Source organism: Lepidochelys kempii, chromosome 5 (genome assembly GCF_965140265.1).
Source record: "Lepidochelys kempii isolate rLepKem1 chromosome 5, rLepKem1.hap2, whole genome shotgun sequence".
Lineage (NCBI taxonomy): Eukaryota > Metazoa > Chordata > Testudines > Cheloniidae > Lepidochelys > Lepidochelys kempii.
In genome coordinates this window covers 74417815-74438399 of record NC_133260.1, presented here as the reverse complement: position 1 = coordinate 74438399, position 20585 = coordinate 74417815, and the positions used below count along the sequence as shown (strand labels likewise).

General features: G+C 38.8%; 1 protein-coding gene across 7 annotated transcripts in view; it reads right to left on the bottom strand.

Annotated features, from left to right (window-relative positions):
- The window catches only part of COMMD10 (COMM domain containing 10), a 160515-nt gene that overhangs the window by 15749 nt on the left and 124181 nt on the right, over window positions 1–20585 (bottom strand). Inside the window, exon 6 of one of the 7 annotated variants that reach the window (XM_073344756.1) lies at window positions 17594–17719. The exons of the other annotated variants lie outside the window; for them this stretch is intronic. Coding sequence (XP_073200857.1) covers window positions 17654–17719 — 66 coding nt within the window. The 3' untranslated portion in view covers window positions 17594–17653. Of the gene's footprint in view, window positions 1–17593; window positions 17720–20585 lie in introns of those variants that run through there. 7 annotated transcript variants of the gene reach the window in all.

Below are 20585 nucleotides of genomic sequence, written 5' to 3'. Positions count from 1 at the left end.
TGTGTCACCCCTTTTGTTCAATTAGCACATACATCTTCTAGGTAAGATAGTGAGACGTTTTGGCCTGAAGCATCACCAATCCACAAAATGACACTTAGATATACATTTCCTTTTTAATGAGATGAGATTCTGCGGTTCTGTGTTTTCCAGTGCCTGACAGAAGTAGGGAAATAAATGACATCAAACTGATTAAATTCAATTCAGACAAGATAGATTAGGAACCAGAGATTGAAAGCATTGCCTGAACATCTGTAATTTTACCTCCTCATTTATCATGCCACTTTCTTCTACTGCAAAGACATTGTCAAGACAAGTCATCCTGGTATTGTGCCACTCAGAGATCAGCCCTATATCATCAAATTGTCCCCATCCCCGACCCTCATCTTCTCCCCACCTCCAGCAACAACATAGCAAATGTAGATAACCTGGAGCAGTATCATGATCAGAATTCTGATACATTATAATTGATATAATGTATCATTAGTCAATGTAAGACTCCCCAGTTTACTGGACCATTTCTGTTCTTTAATAGATCAAAACTTTATGACTCCATAGCAGATTGCTCAACTGACTTAATTGGGAATGGGAACGTTCATTCCCTCTGAAACACCTGGCATTGGCCACTGTCAGAAGACAGGATACTGGGCTAAATGGACCTTTGGTCTGATCCAGCATGGCCGTTCTTATGACCACTGTTCCCTCTAAGCTGTGTGCGTACATACAGATCCTAAACCCTGCGCACAGTGCAAAACACCATGCACACAAAAATTTGCATAGAAGCACAACAATTTGCACAGAAGAATTTTTTTGCGCACACGGCCTGTCAAAAATTAGAGGGAACATTGCTTATGACAAATAAAAAGATTGTTATTGAACAGGTAACACTGCAAATTCATACTAGGATCTAAAACCTATGCTTAGTAGAGTGAGGAGGAAAACCATTTTTCCTATCCTGCAAAATTTTTCAGTATTTCAAAATTTTTCTCATTCTGTATTAGTATGAAATGGAGACCCTTTGAAATTTTCCATGAAAAACAAGAGAGACACCCACCCCAAAATGGCCCAGTGAGAACGGCAGAGCAGGGACTGGGTCTCCCAGATAAGTGCCCTGACGAATGGGCTACAGAGTCAGTCTCTCTTCCTCCCTCCTGGTTTTGACCAGAAATTCCATCCTGGACTTGAGAAACCTGTCCTGAGGAAAACTGGTATTTTCCCCTGAAAAAAGCATAGCTTTTTGACAATTCAATGTATTTCAACAAAAAAAGTTTAATTGGAAAATTTCCAACCAGCTCTAATGCTGAGCTTTCACTGGCTCACATATCACCAACAGTTTTATGATATTGGAACTTAATTTTTTGCACATGCACAAGTCAGAAATATTCCAGCTCATTCTCCTATAGCCACACGAGCTCTGAGTTTTAGAAGGGTGAAAATTTACAAGAAGATGGGACTGAGTACCCACAAGCAAAAGATCTGTTGGATAAGAAGATGCCATTTCTAGTCACTTATGACTATAACGACATTTCGGAGCACCAGTCATCATGACCGCATGGCACACACTTGAAAGTGAAGTTATGCTGCTGGATTTAGTTTCATCTTAGTGTACTGACCTGCTTTAAAGTGTTTATAGATTAACTGAAAGAACTGTTTACAGACTGGTATATGATAATGTTACCAGGCAAACAACTGACTGAAGAGCTGGAGACAAAAACTGAAACTGATCTGCAAATCACTTTGCTGAAAGCCATTACATACCAAGAGGCTCCTTGGAACATTTCACCTCCCCGAAGCAATACCATGCAGAAAGGGTATTTTGACATTAACAATATTTACTAGAAAACGTAGGTAAAATGTGGAAATACAGCATCATAGCATCTCCTTAACACTTTCCTTTATACTGCTGCACATTTTACTGAAAATATCTAGAGAGAGAAAAAGTGCTAGTGGTCCATGATGTAAAGTTACAGTATTTAACAATATGTTATTGTTAATCTGCCAAAGTCAATGAAACTTTTAAAGGAAAGAATAATCCTGTATTTGTCTGTGTGCCTCAGGTTCATGGTTGCCCAACGCATTTACCTCTCCAGTGAACACCTACAGAGCGGACAATGTTAAGCATTTTTTAAAATGAAAAATGACCACAGAGTAAATCCTACCACCTTCACTATAACCAGTAAGGGCCTAAGATGGCAGCACAATTGGGGTGGTTCCACTGCATGGAGGGTAAGAGGAGTCGACGTTCAGTTAGCCTGCACCCACATTGTGTCATGGAGTGAACAGGGATATTATGGAAGATGATAGGGCTGATAAGATGATTGATCCACAACTATCAATATCCACTAGGCATTCATCCTGGACCTGACAGAGGAACACAAAAGGAGAAGAGGCTGAGTAGTGCCTGAAGAACAGTTCTGCCATTGTCCCACAACCTAGGAGCTGGGAAAGACGTGCATTCCTTCCCTACTGACCCCTGTCAAATTCACACTGCACAGCTCAGTTATTTGGTCTGTGACCTGTGATAGAGTTTTGGCCCTGTGTAAATTATGTCTTTGGTAATGCAGGTAATATGAGTTGGGAGTCTCAGTCCAGTTCCAGTAAAGAGGTATAAACAATATCAAAGGCACAATCAAAGTTAGCATATTTTGGTAGTCTACATGTAAAGATCAAGATATGAATCAGCACAGAGAATGAACTACCCTCTCACTCCTAGAGATAATCATTCCAGAGTCCTGGACAGAGATAGGAGTACTGCTGTTCCATTCACTGTGCCTGTTCTGTTAATATTGTGCAAAGTCCTTTAGACCTATCGATCCATAAACTACCATAAGGTAAAATCCTCCATAGCCACATGCTCCCACCACCACATGGGAGTTGGGGATACTAAGCACAGTAGAACTGCAGTGGTTCTACTTTACAGGAAAGGGAGGTTGCAGGCACACCTTAGAGTACTCTCGGAGCAGCTCTCCCCACAGTAACACGAGGGTGGGAATGTGGGCAAGACAGAAAGTAGGGTGTAGCCAGTAAACATAGTGGAGAGGGAGACAGTCTGTGGCTATGAAATAGAAGGGGAAAAGATTTTCTCCCACAACCCCGGAGAGAATCCCTATGTAAAGCCAGGTTACTCAGGCTCTGTGCATGGCGCAAAGCCTTGGGCCCAAGTGCTACATTAATCAAGTATACATGAGGAAAAAAGTTGAGATTTAAAAAAAAAGAATACTTTTGGAATGGTAAAAGCCATTCTGCTCTCTGAGTCAGATAATTCCATTGAATGCCTTCCACTAAAAGACTTGTAGGAATGCATAGTTTTCTCAAAATGTCAGATTTTCTTCCAAATACAGCTACATTTCAGCCAACTACAATGAATTTGTACTTATTTGTACATTCTGAGTGATTTCATTTGTTTGTTTTTCTATAGGTCAGCCTATTTTTATCCAATTTCAGAAACTAATGTCCTCTATACTCTTATGATGTGCTTGGAAAACCTAATATCCATAGTAAAAACCCTTGTAAAATGTTGTGGTGAAATACCTGGGGCACATTTGCAGCATCCATTATTTAAGCTACTGTATCCTGGCCTTTTAAACTCTTGTTTAAATTGAAGTTGTTTTTTAGACATTCTTATAGGAAACAGGTATTTCAAATAAACAAACTGCTCTTTAAATGGCTAGTAAGTGGTTTGTTTTTTATAACAAAAAAACCCTCCTGGGTAGATACCATTCATGCCAGAGTTTAGCTCAGGGCAAGTTTATTATGGCCAAGCTTTTAGTCCCTGGAGGGGGGAAAAAAAGGGTTTATAATGCAAGTGTTGACAGCATCTTAGTTGCAGTAGAATAAAAGGTCCATGGCGATAAATGAAATGGTAGTTTATAAAAAAAGATGCAGTTGAGCTGACACACTGAAGAATTCACCAAATACTTATTACCTCTGAGAATAGGCTGGCTTTATAGTATATTACAGTGTAATACTTTCTTAACCACTTCCCAGCCACAGTTGATTTATTCCATTTTTTCCCCCTTGAAACACAAAATGTATTCCAATGTTTTCTTGTTGCTTTTTAATTTCCTTTTTAGCCACAATAATAAAGGTAAAATTTTAAAAACTTCTGTTGCTGAAAAAGCTGAAGAGAATTTAAAAGTATTAACTTGTCCTGGATGAGCAGATAATGCCTTCACTGCGTTTTATATTATTTTAGTTTATAAAGAGTAGAGTCGGTTTGTGAAAAGGCAGGGAGGGGCACTAACCACTAGGCTATTAGGATAATTTGTTTTAACCAAAGATGGATATAAGAGAGCCCATGCATGTGAGCTTGTTTAAGTTTTTATATATTACATCAGAGCTAGTTTTATACTCCCATAGAAAGAAAGTGTGAATCTCACTGAAGACAAATTTTCTTACACTTTCACACATTCCTCCCCTCAGAAAACCAAGTAACATTTACAGAATGTAAATGGTATTACAAAAAATTGAAGCCTGAAATCTCATTTGAAAAGGTATTCATTTTTCAAAAATCCAATTAACAAGAAGGTTTTAAACAAATCCATCTGTCCATTCCAACAGACAATTAATTTCTTTGCCCAGATTAGCAATTCCTCTTCATGGACACAGAAGGACTGACACTTAATTCACTCTGTACCATCCTGCTATGGGCAAGACGTAGAGGAGTTCTTTTGTAAACCCTATTAAAATGTATGAGAATTTTTTTTATTTTGGAAAATTTAATTTTTTTTAATTCATAACCCTTAAGTGTCATGGCACTTTATAAACCAACATGCATTCCAAACAAAATAGGTCAGTACCAGACAGCATACATTAATAGTAATCAGGCTATTAGCATGGAATCAGAATGCAGGTCTGAACATGCTTGCAAAGCTAGCTGATTGATAATCTGAATGTTCTTTACATGCCAAACTCCTGCCTTCAGACTTTTCCACACTAACTGTTGGTATATCTTTACATAGTGTGTCATGATAAAGCAAATAAATGACATTACTCTACACACACACACTCTTTTTTGTCATTGACGAGGAGGGAGAATTTCTGGCAGTCAAACAAACAAAGATGAGAAGGGCAGGGAGTCCATAAAATGTTGAAATGCCAGCTGGAATTACTTGCATCTTAGAAGATTTTAAAGACATTTTAAAACAAACATATTTTGCAAAAAATGTATGCTTGCTTTGTACAACTCTGGAACCCTATGGGAGAACAACCTGTCAATGGCAAGTCTGTTACAATAACAACAAAATCAAAGGGTTCCAAACACTTATGTATTTCTAATTAAACACACATGGAAAACACAGAGCTGCCAGAAAGGGTTGTAAAGAGGTTATGCTGGACCCTGCTGCTGACACAGAAAGCCTCCAGAGTTGAAGAGCCTCTCCATTCACCTCCTTTTTGAGGTGAAGAGCAGCTGGAGCTGCCAGAAAGGATTGTCTTTGACATTTCAGTAATCAGTAACTTCAGCACCATCTGACTCAGTTTGCTTTTGTTTTCATAAACATAGGGTTGCCACCTGTCCAGATTTCCCCAGGATCATCCCTTTTCTGAGGTAGGTTTCAGAGGGTAGCCGTGTTAGTCTGTAGCAGCAAAAACAATGAGGAGTACTTGTGGCACCTTAGAGACTAACAAATTTATCTGGGCATAAGCTTTCGTGGGCTAAAACCCACTTCATCAGATGCATGAAGATGCATCAGATGCAAACCACTTCATGCATCTGATGAAGTGGGTTGTAGCCCACGAAAGCTTATGCCCAAATAAATGTGTTAGTCTCTAAGGTGCCAAAAGTACTCCTCATTGTTTTTGCTGAGGTAGCCATCACAGAAATATGTAAGGGTGCTCAGTACACACAGCCAGTTGTCCAGTTTTGTGGGCACAGGATCATCCCGGATGTCCCAGGTTTTTGTACTTCTGAGGTGGCAACCATATATAAACATGCCCTCTGACACTGGACCAGAATTTACTGTGAACAGAAAAAGCACATTAGGTCAGTCATGGTGGTGCTGACTGTCTGGGACACCTAGGTGAGGAGTTATACTTTGAGGAAAACACTAAAACAAAATATAATTAATAAGAAATATACCTTGCATATTTTGTATATTTGATGCTTATTATTTGCTTTGTCTTTTTAGATTGCAACCTTCTCAGGATGAGTTCCTATCTTTCTATGTGCTTGTACGGAACCTAGCACAATGGTACGCAAAAACTGACTGGGTAGGACCACAGTACAAACGAATACATCACAAGTGATAAGAGCTTTCAGCAGTATGAAATTTGGTTTCTATTCCCATCTGATGGGCTACCCCAGAGCCAGGAATCCCAGGCTGCTGAGATGGTTGGAACTCTCTAGGCTTCCAGGTTCCCGTCTGCCAGTCAACCCACCAGGTAGCCTGCCACAGAGCTGAGAGCCAGGAAGCCCAGGCTCCCTTGTTAGCCCATCAGGTGGGCTGCTGAAGAGCAGAGTGAGCGAGCAGAGAAAAAACCAAGTAAGCTTCCATCGGAATCCTATATGGTTTCTATCAGAATTTTGTTAAAATTGACATGGTCCTGCGGAATGTTTTGATTTTGACAAATAGGTAAATTCTGACAAAATGAAAAGGAGTACTTGTGGCACCTTAGAGACTAACCAATTTATTTGAGCATAAGCTTTCGTGAGCTACAGCTCACTTCATCGGATGCATTCAGTGGAAAATACAGTGGGGAGATTTATATACATAGAGAACATGAAACAATGGGAGGAGAGTAATCACTTAAGATGAGCTAATACCAGCAGGAGAGCGGGGACAGAATGCCACTAGCCATTACCTTCAGCCCCCAACTAAAACCTCTCCAACGCATCATCAAGGATCTACAACCTATCCTGAAGGACAACCCGTCACTCTCAGAGATCTTGGGAGACAGGCCAGTCCTTGCTTACAGACAGCCCCCCCGACCTGAAGCAAATACTCACCAACAACCACATACCACACAACAGAACCACTAACCCAGGAACCTATCCTTGCAACAAAGCCCGTTGCCAACTGTGTCCACATATCTATTCAGGGGACACCATCATAGGGCCTAATCACATCAGCCACACTGTCAGAGGCTCGTTCACCTGCATGCACATCTACCAATGTGATATATGCCATCATGTGCCAGCAATGCCCCTCTGCCATGTACATTGGTCAAACTGGACAGTCTCTACGTAAAAGAATAAATGGACACAAATCAGACGTCAAGAACTATAACGTTCATAAACCAATCAGAGAACACTTCAATCTCTCTGGTCACTCGATAATAGACCTAAAAGTCGCAATATTACAACAAAAAGACTTCAAAAACAGACTCCAATGAGAGACTACTGAATTGGAATTAATTTGCAAACCGGATACAATTAACTTAGACTTGAATAGAGACTGGGAGTGGATGGGTCATTACACAGAGTAAAACTATTTCCCCATGTTTATTTCTTCCCCCCCCCACGCCCCACTGTTCTCAGAGGTTCTTGTCAACTACTGGAAATGGCCCACCTTGATTATCACTACAAAAGGTTTTCTTCCCCTTCCCCCGCCTCCTCCTGCCCCGCGCTCTCCTGCTGGTATTAGCTCATCTTAAGTGATCACTCTCCTTACAGTGTGTATAAAAACACCCATTGTTTCATGTTCTCTGTGTATATAAATCTCCCCACTGTATTTTCCACTGAATGCATCCGATGAAGTGAGCTGTAGCTCACGAAAGGTTATGCTCAAATAAATTTGTTAGTCTCTAAGGTGCCACAAGTACTCCTTTTCTTTTTGCGAATAGCGACTAACATGGCTGCTACTCTGAAATCTGACAAAATTGTTTGCCACAATTTTTCTGACCAGCTCGGATAATAATGCAAAAACCGAGGACCAGCAAAGCAGGAAAAGAACATATAAAAACAAAACCAATTATGGTCAAGTGAAATGAAAACATGTCTTCCTCAATTGTGTGACTCATATGGGTATAGTCAGTGCACTTGTGACAGAGGTCCTTGGTGCCTAAACTTCAAATTGCCTTCAATTCTATCATGCCAGTAAGAATTTCCCTTTGAAGCATAGGAGAGGTAGATTTCTGTGCTAGAAAACTACCTGTCTTCTTTCTCTCAGAATCTGACAGTGCTCATGTTTATGGTATATTCAGTATTCCTGACTGGTTATAGGTTGGATAGCTGCTGCAGCTCCTGACTGCTTCCTATTTGCAAAGAGATGCAGGGATACTGAATCCATATAATCCTTCCCCTTATGTTCACTCAACCCTCAGTTCAGATCTATTTGGAGCCAGGATGGAGACCTGCCTCCATGGCACACACAAGGGACAACAACAACAACAGCATTGGTGACAGATTCCATTCCCCCATCCTTCACTAAGCTCAGTGCCCAAGATCATCTAATTAGGGAGGTTGGGGTGGGGAAGGGAATTTCATCCTGGAGTAAAATCAGAGCTATGAAAAACATTAATAACAAAACCAAAAATGAAGTCCTCAGTGACATTTGGTAATGTTCATGAACTTGGCCTAAGAGATTAAGGAAAATCGGGGGCGTTTTGAATGAGCATGCCTTCTTTTAGAGACTAGTATCCTTCTAGTCTGGGCCCAGCAATCAGTCACACCCCTGTGGTTACTGTCCTTTGTTCCAGTTTCTTTCAGGTATCCTGTGGGGGTGAAGAGGCTCTCTCTTGAGCCAGCTGAAAACAAAATTGAGGAGTCTCCCAGGGGCTTAAATGGACTTTCTCTTGTGGATGGAGACTCCCTCCTCTCTCCTATTCAGAATCCAGCTCCAAGTTGGATTTTTGGAGTCACACGGGCAAGTCACAAGGCCATGCATGACTGAGTTGCTTACCAGCCAGGCCACATTCCCGGGAAAGCTCAGACATGGATTGGCATCTCCAAGTTCATTGTTAGCTTAAGTGTTTCTTGACTGGGCACTTACTGAGAATAGTCTTTTCTCAGGAAGCTGACCAACTGCTTCACTGAGGCTACTTAAAATTAAACAAGTACATAGCCAATATTCATAACTTCGAATACAAAAATGATACATGCATACAAATAGGATGAATATATCCAGTAGATCATAACCTTTGCAGATATATGTTATATGGCATATCTAGCATAAAACATATTCCAGTTGTGTCATATTTACTTTCATAAGTATATTTCCATAAAGCATATGGGGTGCAACGTCACACCCACTGCAAACTGAAACACTTAGTCCTATACAGATGAACTTAATGTCTTATCTGTAGCATTTTTGTTCAAGCTTGTTGTCTCCACTTATCTGTTTATATTTAAGTATTCCAACTGTTTTGTATTTAGAGTGAGTTGGTATCATTGTTTCAGTTCCTGGGCATTTCCTCTACTGAAACAGGGTGGTCGGTTTTCAGAAGGCATCAACAAAGACCCCATTTTAAAAAATTAAAACCACAACACATCAAACACACTTAATTGCGTGTCTGTTACTGAACTAGTAAAATAATATGGTTGGGAATATTTTCTTTGTTGTTATTGAAGTCTTTAGTTTATTTAGTCAAGGTTAAACACTCTCTCCCCGTTGTTGGATTTAGGGATATAGGAATAGGCAGAGAACACAGTCATTGTGGAACAAAGAACTAGGACAGGAAAAAACGATGAATAGACAAAGTTTTCTTGAAGATACATTTATTTATCCAGACCTGCCATGTTCAAGATATTTAATATGACGAGGACAAAAAGATTAAGTAGGAGGAGTATATTATACCAAGGAGCTTGTTTCTTCAAAGTTCATGTCTTTCTTTTGAGGACAGAATTAATTTCAGCTGGAGAAAATTTAACATAGAAATCTGAACAGATTTGTAAAATGTCTTTGTAACTTTCTTCCATTTCTCTGTGATTCTGAAATTGTTGATCTCCTGGGTATTTGTGTAATACCTTAGTTTTGATAAAAGCTACTTACTGGCATACCGGGTTACTTTAAAACTTGGTGTGATTTTAATACAGTCATGTTACTAATCCCAATAAGTTTTTTTTCTGCCTGAAACTGCCAAACAGTTCCAGTGTCAGGTTCAGAGGAAGATGTTAGAACACTATTAAAAGGGTTATACTGAACTTTATTTGCTCTGACTTAGAACAGATATATTTTACAATGTAATAGTAAGGAATTTTCTCTATCCTAATTCCCAGTTACCACTCAAACCATCTTGCCTGCTAGCGCAGCTTCTCTCCACCTTCTCTTCTGCATCTCTTTACTGCTGAAATCAATTTCCCCTCTATATGTAAGAGTAATAATTTGAAAGAGAATTTTACTTCCTTTCATAAAGTAGCGAACACTTGGTTGAGCAACAGGTGAATCTGGATTAGGGGAAAGACATGTTTAAAAATATTTTCCCTATGGTATGAATATCATTAATCATTATTATCATTAATATATAATAATTAAAATCACCAACTAGTTCTGTATAAGACAAGGAAATCCAGTCCCTGCCTTTAGGTGTTTGTAACCTAAATAAGTTAGCACTGGTGGCTAAACCAGAGAAAAAACATTTTTTTTGCAATATTTACAGAAGGAAAATATTTTGGTTCTTTTCATGCTGATTTTTCATGAAGAAAGGAAGTTTTTATAGTCAAAATGTGTTTTCCCCACTGAAAAATTACAACATTTCATTGCTTGCATTTGAAAATCTCAAAGCACTTTAAAAGCAATAAATTAACTGAGCCTATCAACAACTGGTGAGATATGTTAGTGTTATTCTACCCATTTAGTAAAATGGAGCACAAAAGAGTTTATATATCCAATCCTGTTCCCAGTGAAGTTAAGGTGAATTTTCTAATTAAATAAAATGGCAGAAGGAATTGGCCTAATTGACATGGCTAGGGATCAGAGTTTCAGACAGTGACAGACCAGGTAATAGAATTTACTCAAAGTTCCCTGTGCTAGCCTTCTCTATGCAAAATCCCAATGCAAGAATGGAGGCCCAAAGAAAATGTTTTTTGGGGTTTTTTTAAATGTACTGGTTTTGTCCCCAATTTCCTAGTAATTTAGTAGGGTGCCCTGTAGCATCTTTCCAGCCAGGGGTCTCCTTGGAGCCTGCTACAAGCAGCTACAATAGACTTTATTGAAACAAATGTTTCAAAATATGCTTCAGAAGGTTTATACATCTCTAGTTAATAGTACACTACATTAATGTCCAAAGGGTTAGAATCCGGACAAGCCTGGTAATGACTGAAAATGGCTGCCATCTGTTCAATGGCTTATGTTAAATGAGTGGGTGATTTTAGTCTATTTCCAAGCTGTCAGGTATACACACCTGAAAAACAACACTATAACAAATGGCACTCTCTGTTGGTAGTCTCAGTTATGACCAAGGACTGAACTGGAATGGAGGCTGAAAAAACCTTCTTGTCCCAAAACTGAGTATCTCAGAATAGTCTTCTGTAAATGTAGAATTGTAATCTAAATAGATCCTGTCCATCTCACATTTTAAAGCAGGTTTTTTAAAACAAAACTTTTTTTTTTAATACCTGCGGAATGCTGAGAAAAAAATGGAATAGCAGTTGAAATAAGTTTCTAGTATTGCTTAAAGGTAGATGTTGACTTATCATAATAATTTAGTCTTGGCTAATCATTACAATGTCAGTATATTGCTAAGTGTCAGGAAGAGAGTTATATCCTCTCACCTAGGCATTTAAATGAAGGGGGGAGAAGAAAAAAAAAAGGCAACCTGAGGTACAATGCTTTCCCTTGTGAGTTTTCCTCTACCAACCCTGAAAGTACAGATTCTGTAAGATAGAGCGATTTTCTCTGTTCTAAAAGACAGTGATTTTAACATGGTATTAATAAGTCCAAAGTAATAAGTATTTATAAAAAGTAGGGTGCTATAGATTATCTGCTATTACTGACAACCAGTTTGTGATCAAATTTACTTCACTGCTATGCATAGTGGTTTTGCCCGCCCTCCCCCCCCTTTTTCACAAGACCTTACCATTTGCCAGATTTTTAGCTCAGTGCAATTTAAGGACAATTGGATAGTCTATTTACATTTCATACTCTTAGTTTGAATTTAATGGCAGGCTCAGGAAAAAAAAAACAGTATTTAACCACACACACTAATTATGTAAACCCAGATTTACTCTTCCGCTGCACCTCTTTCCCTCTCCTAAGAGATATGATGCATATTATTTAAAACATCCAGAAATGTTAATCTAATTAAGAACAGAGAAGTTTTCTTTGTCTTTAATACAGTGCTTACAGCTTGCAGTATGTGACTGTGTTGATAGCAACTGAGTTGTAATGTTAATAAAGCAGGTCCACAAAACTTTTTTGTAATGAGTTTTTGTGGAAATTAATATTGTCACAGGCAATACTCATATTATGTCCCATACGTGAATAAACAGAAATACCATGATAATGTTCCATTTGTGGTCTTTCCATCATCAATATGCTGATAATATTCTAAGAAAGTGCAGTCTCATGAGATCTTGTGTCACAAAATAATGTCTGATATTTAAGTCTGATTTTTGCTCAACAGTAGCAGACTGTGTGGCTGGGAGAGAAAGGAGAAGAAAGAGCATGGAATATAGACACTACACAGAGAAAAAGAGTTAAAGGATATAAAAATCTATATAGAATGGGAAATCAATACATGATACTGAGCTTTCAGAGTCAAAAATTATACTTATCCAATTACTAAATTTAGAAAAAAAATCTGTATATTAATATTGGCCTTCCTGATTGTGCGTATCTGCACTGTTTTAAAATTCTATCAAATGGCTGCAAAGTATTAGCTAGAGACCTTATTGTATCCCATTAGATTCAACTGCAGCAACTCTAGTTATAGGTTGCAGAGACATGAATGGAATAGTTGCCAATGTGAAGAAAAATTTCTAGAAAAGAGAGACCTTCATAAACCTATTAATAAACAAAACAAAGACTTTGCTGAACATACTCATGGCTTAGACCCTGTGTACGCAAGTAGTTTAATATTAGGTAACTCGTTCTGAAAATTTACTGGCATTTGTTTAGTGCAGAACTGCCTGAAGTTGGACGGTTTATGATATTATAGCTTTCTGCAGAGTTCAAGCATAATACTTTTTTCTGAGACTTCTTCCCAATAAAAGCACTGAACATACAGCAATTGGTACTGATAGCAGACCATCTCTTTCTAGGAAAATTTAGCACTCTCTGCAAAGTAGAAGTATGTGGTCTTACTGCTGCACTGCATTCTGCTGCAGAATTCCATTGTAATAACTATTTAAAATATTTTATCTAGTTTATCTCCAGATCCCATATACACAGAGGGAGACATATAACCTTTGTACAGCTACTGTGTAAAGCAGAAGTTGTGCAGAGAACCCTAGCATGAGCCCTTTGCACTTAGGTGCATTCTACCCATATTGGATAAAGGCCTGATCCTGCAAAATATTGACCACACTATATGTAATACTATCTGATTGGTATAAACTTGTACGTGTAGCTTACATATTCAAGATGCACTGTGTATAACAACAGGATGAAAGATATAAAGGTCTAAATTATCACATGTGATTAGTGATCTGCAGTGCCCAACTTCATAGATTCCAAGGCCAAAAGTGACTATTGTGGTTGTACAGTCTGATCTCTTGTATAACAGGCCACAGAACTTCCCGAAAATAATTCCTAGAGCAGATTTTTTAGAAAACATTCAATCTTCATTTTAAAATTGTAAACGATGGAAAATCCACCATGAGCCTTGTACGTTGTTCCAATGGTTAATTACTCTGACCATTGAAAATGTATGCCTTATTTCCGGTCTGAATTTGTCTAGCTTCAACTTCCAGCCATTGGATTGTGTTATATGTTTCTCTGCTAGATTGACGGGCCCATTATTAAATATTTGTTCCCCATGTATGTACTTCTAGCCTATAACCAAGTCACCCTTTAACCTTCTCTTTGGTCAGATAGATTTTGAGTTCTGTGTCTATCACTATAGGGCGTGTTTTCTAATCCTTTAAGCATTCTCATGGCTCTTCTCTGAACCCTCTCCAATTTATCAGCATTCTTCTTGAATTGTGGGCACCAGAACTGGACACAGTATTCCAGCAGCAGTCACACCAATGCCAGATATAGAGGTAAAATAACTTCTCTACTTCTCCTCAAGATTCCCCTGTTCATGTACCCCAGAATCACATTAGCTCTGTCAAGGTTCCTCCCCCACTCTGAACTCTAGGGTACAGATGTGGGGACCTGCATGAAAAACCTCCTAAGCTTATCTTTACCAGCTTAGGTCAAAACTTCCCCAAGGTACAAAATATTACACCCGTTGTCCTTGGACTGGCCGCTACCACCACCAAACTAATACTGGTTACTGGGGAAGAGCTGTTTGGACGCGTCCTTCCCCCCCAAAATACTTCCCAAAACCTTGCACCCCACTTCCTGGACAAGGTTTGGTAAAAAGCCTCACCAATTTGCCTAGGTGACTACAGACCCAGACCCTTGGATCTTAAGAACAATGAACAATCCTCCCAACACTTGCACCCCCACTTTCCTGGGAAATGTTGGAATAAAAGCCTCAACAATTTGCATAGGTGACCACAGACCCAAACCCTTGGATCTGAGAACAATGAAAAAGCATTCAGTTTTTTGCAAGAAGACTTTTAATAAAAAATAGAAGTAAATAGAAATAAAGAAATCCCCCCTGTAAAATCAGGATGGTAGATATCTTACAGGGTAATTAGATTCAAAAACATAGAGAACCCCTCTAGGCAAAACCTTAAGTTACAAAAAAGATACACAGACAGAAATAGTTATTCTATTCAGCACAATTCTTTTCTCAGCCATTTAAAGAAATCATAATCTAACACATACCTAGCTAGATTACTTACTAAAAGTTCTAAGGCTCCATTCCTGGTCTATCCCTGGCAGAAACCAGCATACAGACAGACCCAGACCCTTTGTTTCTCTCCCTCCTCCCAGCTTTTGAAAGTATCTTGTCTCCTCATTGGTCATTTTGGTCAGGTGCCAGCGAGGTTACCTTTAGCTTCTTAACCCTTTACAGGTGAGAGGAGCTTTCCCCTGGCCAGGAGGGATTTCAAAGGGGTTTACCCTTAGAATCATAGAATCATAGAATATCAGGGTTGGAAGGGACCCCAGAAGGTCATCTAGTCCAACCCCCTGCTCAAAGCAGGACCAATTCCCAGTTAAATCATCCCAGCCAGGGCTTTGTCAAGCCTGACCTTAAAAACCTCTATGGAAGGAGATTCTACCACCTCCCTAGGTAACGCATTCCAGTGTTTCACCACCCTCTTAGTGAAAAAGTTTTTCCTAATATCCAATCTAAACCTTCCCCACTGCAACTTGAGACCATTACTCCTCGTTCTGTCATCTGCTACCATTGAGAACAGTCTAGAGCCATCCTCTTTGGAACCCCCTTTCAGGTAGTTGAAAGCAGCTATCAAATCCCCCCTCATTCTTCTCTTCTGCAGGCTAAACAATCCCAGCTCCCTCAGCCTCTCCTCATAACTCATGTGTTCCAGTCCCCTAATCATTTTTGTTGCCCTTCGCTGGACTCTCTCCAATTTATCCACATCCTTCTTGAAGTGTGGGGCCCAAAACTGGACACAGTACTCCAGATGAGGCCTCACCCTTCCCTTTATATTTATGACAAGCTCTTTTGGCCAAAGCATCAGACTCATGTTCAGCTGATTAACCACCATGACCCCAAAATCTTTTTTCAGAGCCATTGCTTCCCAGTACCAAACCTCCCACCCTATAAGCATGGCCTGCCTTCTTTGTTCCTAGATGTATACATTTACATTTAGCCATATTACAATACATATTGTTTGTGTGCACCCAATTTACCAAGTGATCGAATCACTCTGAATTAGTGACCTGTCCTATTCATTAGTAACCACTTCCATAATTTTTTGTCATCTACAAACTGTATCAGTGATTTGAGACACTTTAAATTAGCCTGGTTTTCTGAAGATGCCTTGTTCAGCATTTTCTAAAAATCAGATTCCTTTAGGGTATCTCAAGTTGGCAGCCAAAGGCAGAAGAACTCAAAGTCCCTAGTTACTTTTGAAACTTAGGCCATGATACCATCGTACAGCAATATCTACAAGAGTGCCACACAAGTTACATTTCTCCAACACTGTAGACATAATTAACATAACCAAGAACTTTGTTTAGGGACAGTGAAGGTCACAAAGTCACAACGTATCAACACTAAAAACAAGATCAGAACTTAAAGAAAGAGTTTCCTACATTCCCTTGTGTTTTCTCATTGCCTACAATGCTATCAATAACACTCTCATGTTGCTCTTCTCTGCACTTTCTCCAATTTGTCCACATTTTTCCTAAAATGTGGCACCCAGAACTGCCAATCTTATCTGGACTGTATTGTCTCTCTACTTTAGAGTATGTCTCCCTTTAGGTATAGTACAAACACACTGACAGCACTCAGTAAAAAAACAATACTTTTTAGGTCATTCAGAAATGGTAGTTAATCTCTTAATTGATTAAGTAATTTTAGAGGGATATCAAAGCTAATTCTGATTTCTAAAAAAACAAATGGATTTTAAAAGCTAGCATGTGATGACGTCCAGTTGCAGGTTAGAAGAGAGAAGGAAGGGAGTAATAAACAAATCAGTGACAGTGCTTTTTGTAGATTTCCTGTGGGAAATACATTTGCATGGTCATGTCCTGATGTCTGAGTGCAAGGATGTGGCAAAATTCACATTATAATTAAATATATCAAGAAGGATGTACACTATGTAAAAATGTAACACAATAAAAACATTCAGATAATTAAGATTTACTTTTCTGTTCCTGGTGCACTGTTCACATAAAGAGTATAATCAAATATTAACCTAATAAGGCAACACACGAAGCTAAGCCTAGCAGTTTAATGAAGCCACAGCATAGGATTCAGCCAAAAATGTTTTTAAAAGGAATGAAAAAGAGGGAGATTGTTCTAACCACAATGACTTAGAGCCCTTTTGAATATGACATACCAAGTCCTCAGCCATCACCAAAAGACAGTGAAATTTGCAAGAGAAGATGAAATGTCTAATTATTCAGCTTTGACTAAAATTGATTACAAAAGATATAAAGTAGAAACAGAGTTCAATTCTGAGAACATGGATTCTCTAATAATGTGGAAGAGAAAGCACCCCTGCAGTAAATTCTTATTTTTCACACAGGACTTCAAAATTATCAACATATGACCACAATTTAAAGCTGCATGAACTCTTGAGGAGGTCTCAAAATAACCAAACAATAATTACCTCCTGCTTTGATATTGCAGTTCTACTGAAAGGTTTACAAAATATAATAGATGAGAAAGCTGGTATTAGTAAGCTTGTACATTAACTGGACATTTAAAGAAGTGTGAGGTACAGTATCCAAAAATTAATTCCAACTCTGCTAGGCCCTTATTCACTTTTGCATACATTTATTTAAAACTCAAATATGTATTACATACTGCAGTGAATTACACAGTATTATAACCAAACATTTACAGAAATGTGGGAGACCAGAGGATACGATCCTGCTTTCCTCACTTCCAGTCCCCAGTTTTTACCACTATACCGTCCTTCCCGCTTTGAATGTAGAATCTACTTTACAGCAGCTCAATAAATACTCACATTAGGATCTAAGGATCCCAAGCTTAGTTTTCAACGCTGATGGAATCTTCAAAAGGGGGATTAGTAAACTTTCATTCGACCTTTACAAACCCATGGTTGATTATCTTTGGGACAAGCAGTTAATATCTGAAAGAGAATTCAAAGTAGCCACTGACAAAAATTCAATCAAGAGTGGAAAATGACAGTGGTTAGATTGTGACTAGCCGTGCACCTCTATATTTTTAAATATCCATTTTAAATATGTCTCTAATGACACCACCTATGATTAAAAGCACAAGCACAAATAATGCTTTAGACCTGAACTATCCACCACCATAGTAGAATAGGTCTTGGGGGCACACCATGACCCAAACTGAAAAGAGGTACAAGTCAAGTTGCTTGATGACATAAGTAAAAATTTTGGAGTCCAATATAAATTTGGATTACAATTTGAATAGACTAGGGGAAAATGCACAAACTGACAACTTCCAAGTTCCTACTCTCCAAAAGGAAGAGTCATAAAACTTCTTACAAGGTTTTAACCCCTCTCACAGGAATGCAACACTAACTCTAGATTCTTTTCTGAATATTTTGCTTCAAAGTTTACTTTTAATTACCTCAGCTATTACGGACCACACCAGAATATCATGGATACATAAACTCAACAATGGTGGCTTTTTGCCCCTCCACTTCCTTTTCCCCCTAACCTACCCATACAATTAGGGATGGGCTGGAGGGGCGGGGACGACGACTTCCATGGCTGACATGGTCACCCATCTGCAGAACTGGGCAGAATGGGGAGGAAGCTGAAAAATTCCACTCCGGTATTCCAGAAATGGAATTTTTTCAATCTTTCCCTCCCATGACAAATTTTGACTTTTTGATCTTTCATCCCAATTCAGGGTGATTTTTTTTCCTCAAAAATTTGAAATGTTTCATGGGAGGGAAAGACTGTTTTCTGCTCCACTTACAAAGATGAACCCCCCAAAAAACAAGGAACAACATACTTGCTAATATGTCTCTAGTGACACTTCTTGTTTCTCCACTAACAGCAACACACTGGCGTTACTCCTAGCAAAATCAAACTGCAACGTAACTTTTTAAGCGCATGGATAGCTGCATCTCTCTCTCAACACTTTAGCTGTCTGCTCCTCCTACAGCTAACATCTTTGCTTTTCCTGGGTTCTACAACTACTCTCAGTGGTGCACTTCTGCACCTTAATTGCCTTCCCATGGAATCAACATAGGCCTCAAAACCTAATCTTACAGATTACTTTCATGGCAACCTCTAGGCCAAAGAATATTAGCAAATCACTCAATCTATAAACCCACTGTCTCATATTGAGTCATATAATTGGGATGACAAACTCATTTTCCCAAACTACTGACAGGCCCTTCCAGGAGCTCATCCAAGTGATTCTCTCCTGCATTCAACATAAATGGATACATCCCCCCAAAACTCATCGTCTCCTGCCATCTGTGTCACCCAATATTTGAACTGCTATGGGTCATACTCTCTCACTTTGGCTGATGACTAGGATCTCTCAGGAAGTGGAAGCAGACTCCTACACTAGTCAGCTGCTTTGGTTGGGCAATGTCAGGGCAGGGTAATGCATTCTGAAACCCTCTTGCCCCTCCATTACAGTCACGCTAGGTGTGGTACAGCTAAACACGATTTGTATTTTCGTAGAATCTAGTCATGAATCACGACCCCAGTGTGCTAGGCACTGCACAAAAACAGAACAAAAAGAGGGTTCCTGACTCAAAGAGCTTATTAAGTGGAAAAAATAAAAACATTAAGGGAACAAGACCTGAACCAGCTTTTCCCACACCACAGTAAGATCCTCAGTCCAGGACTTTGCTTTCCTCCATGCTTTCCCTGTTATGCCTGAACAAGGACTAGCTCCAATCACAGTCCTTGCACTTCCCAATGCAGGGGAGATGTAATCTAGAGGCTTTTGCTGCAAAGGCAATATAAACACCCTAACATGAGTTAAGATGAATAGTTATTTTATTCATTTCAATAGGGAAATATTAAGTGGATGAAAGTATGGTAAAGTGTGAAATATTAAGTGGACAAAAGTATGGTAAAGTGTTCCCTCCTTCCAATTTTCTTTGTGCTAAAATCCATTCAGCATGACAGATTTAGAGATTTTCCTCTTTCTACCTGGATCTGAAATCCTATCTATGCAACATTCTAAGTTCACAGTTTCATTATTGTGACATCACCAAAGAGAACCTACTGTTCAATCAAAACGTGGCTTTGAACAATCAGTTTTCAGATCAGAACCACATTCACACTGTTGTTAACACACATTTGAAGCAGCAAAATGCAAATGGACTTATGTAATAAGGTATATGTCAAGAGACAATGTAAATAGAAATTCTGAACCATTCTGCATAAAATATTTAGCAACAGTTCTGGATTAAAAAATAACAATAAATGAACATGACCTATTAAACAAATGACTCATTTAGATATCCTATTTCATAGGACAGTTCATAAACAGAAAAAAGCATTAATGGTACAAGCATTACATCCTATGGTAACAACAGTATACTGTAAATGGCTACAAACACTAGTAAAATCCTTATCTGAGCACAACCAGTAAATCAGCAAAGGTGTAGTGGCTTCTTAAGTAAAATAAGCTTTGAAATGAAGTAAAGATACACAGTGCTGAAATGGATGAAGCTGAAGAGGTGTCCATTAATGGTGCATTTAAATAAGCCATTTAGCAGAAATCTGCACTCATCTGTAAATAATGCATCAGATTTAGGAAAGCAGCCTCAAAAGTGTGAGTTGCCTAAAAGCTAAACTGAATATTTTGGTAGTGGTAAAACCCAAAGGTCCAAATCTGACTTTAATCTCTCCCCACCATTCAGTCCACATACCTCAAGTCCATAACACTAGATCAGTGCATAGGGGTATTTCTCTCTTTTGAGCAAAACAGAAATAGTACAAGTGGTAAAGTATAATGTAGACTTCATACAGTATTCTGCCATATATACAATC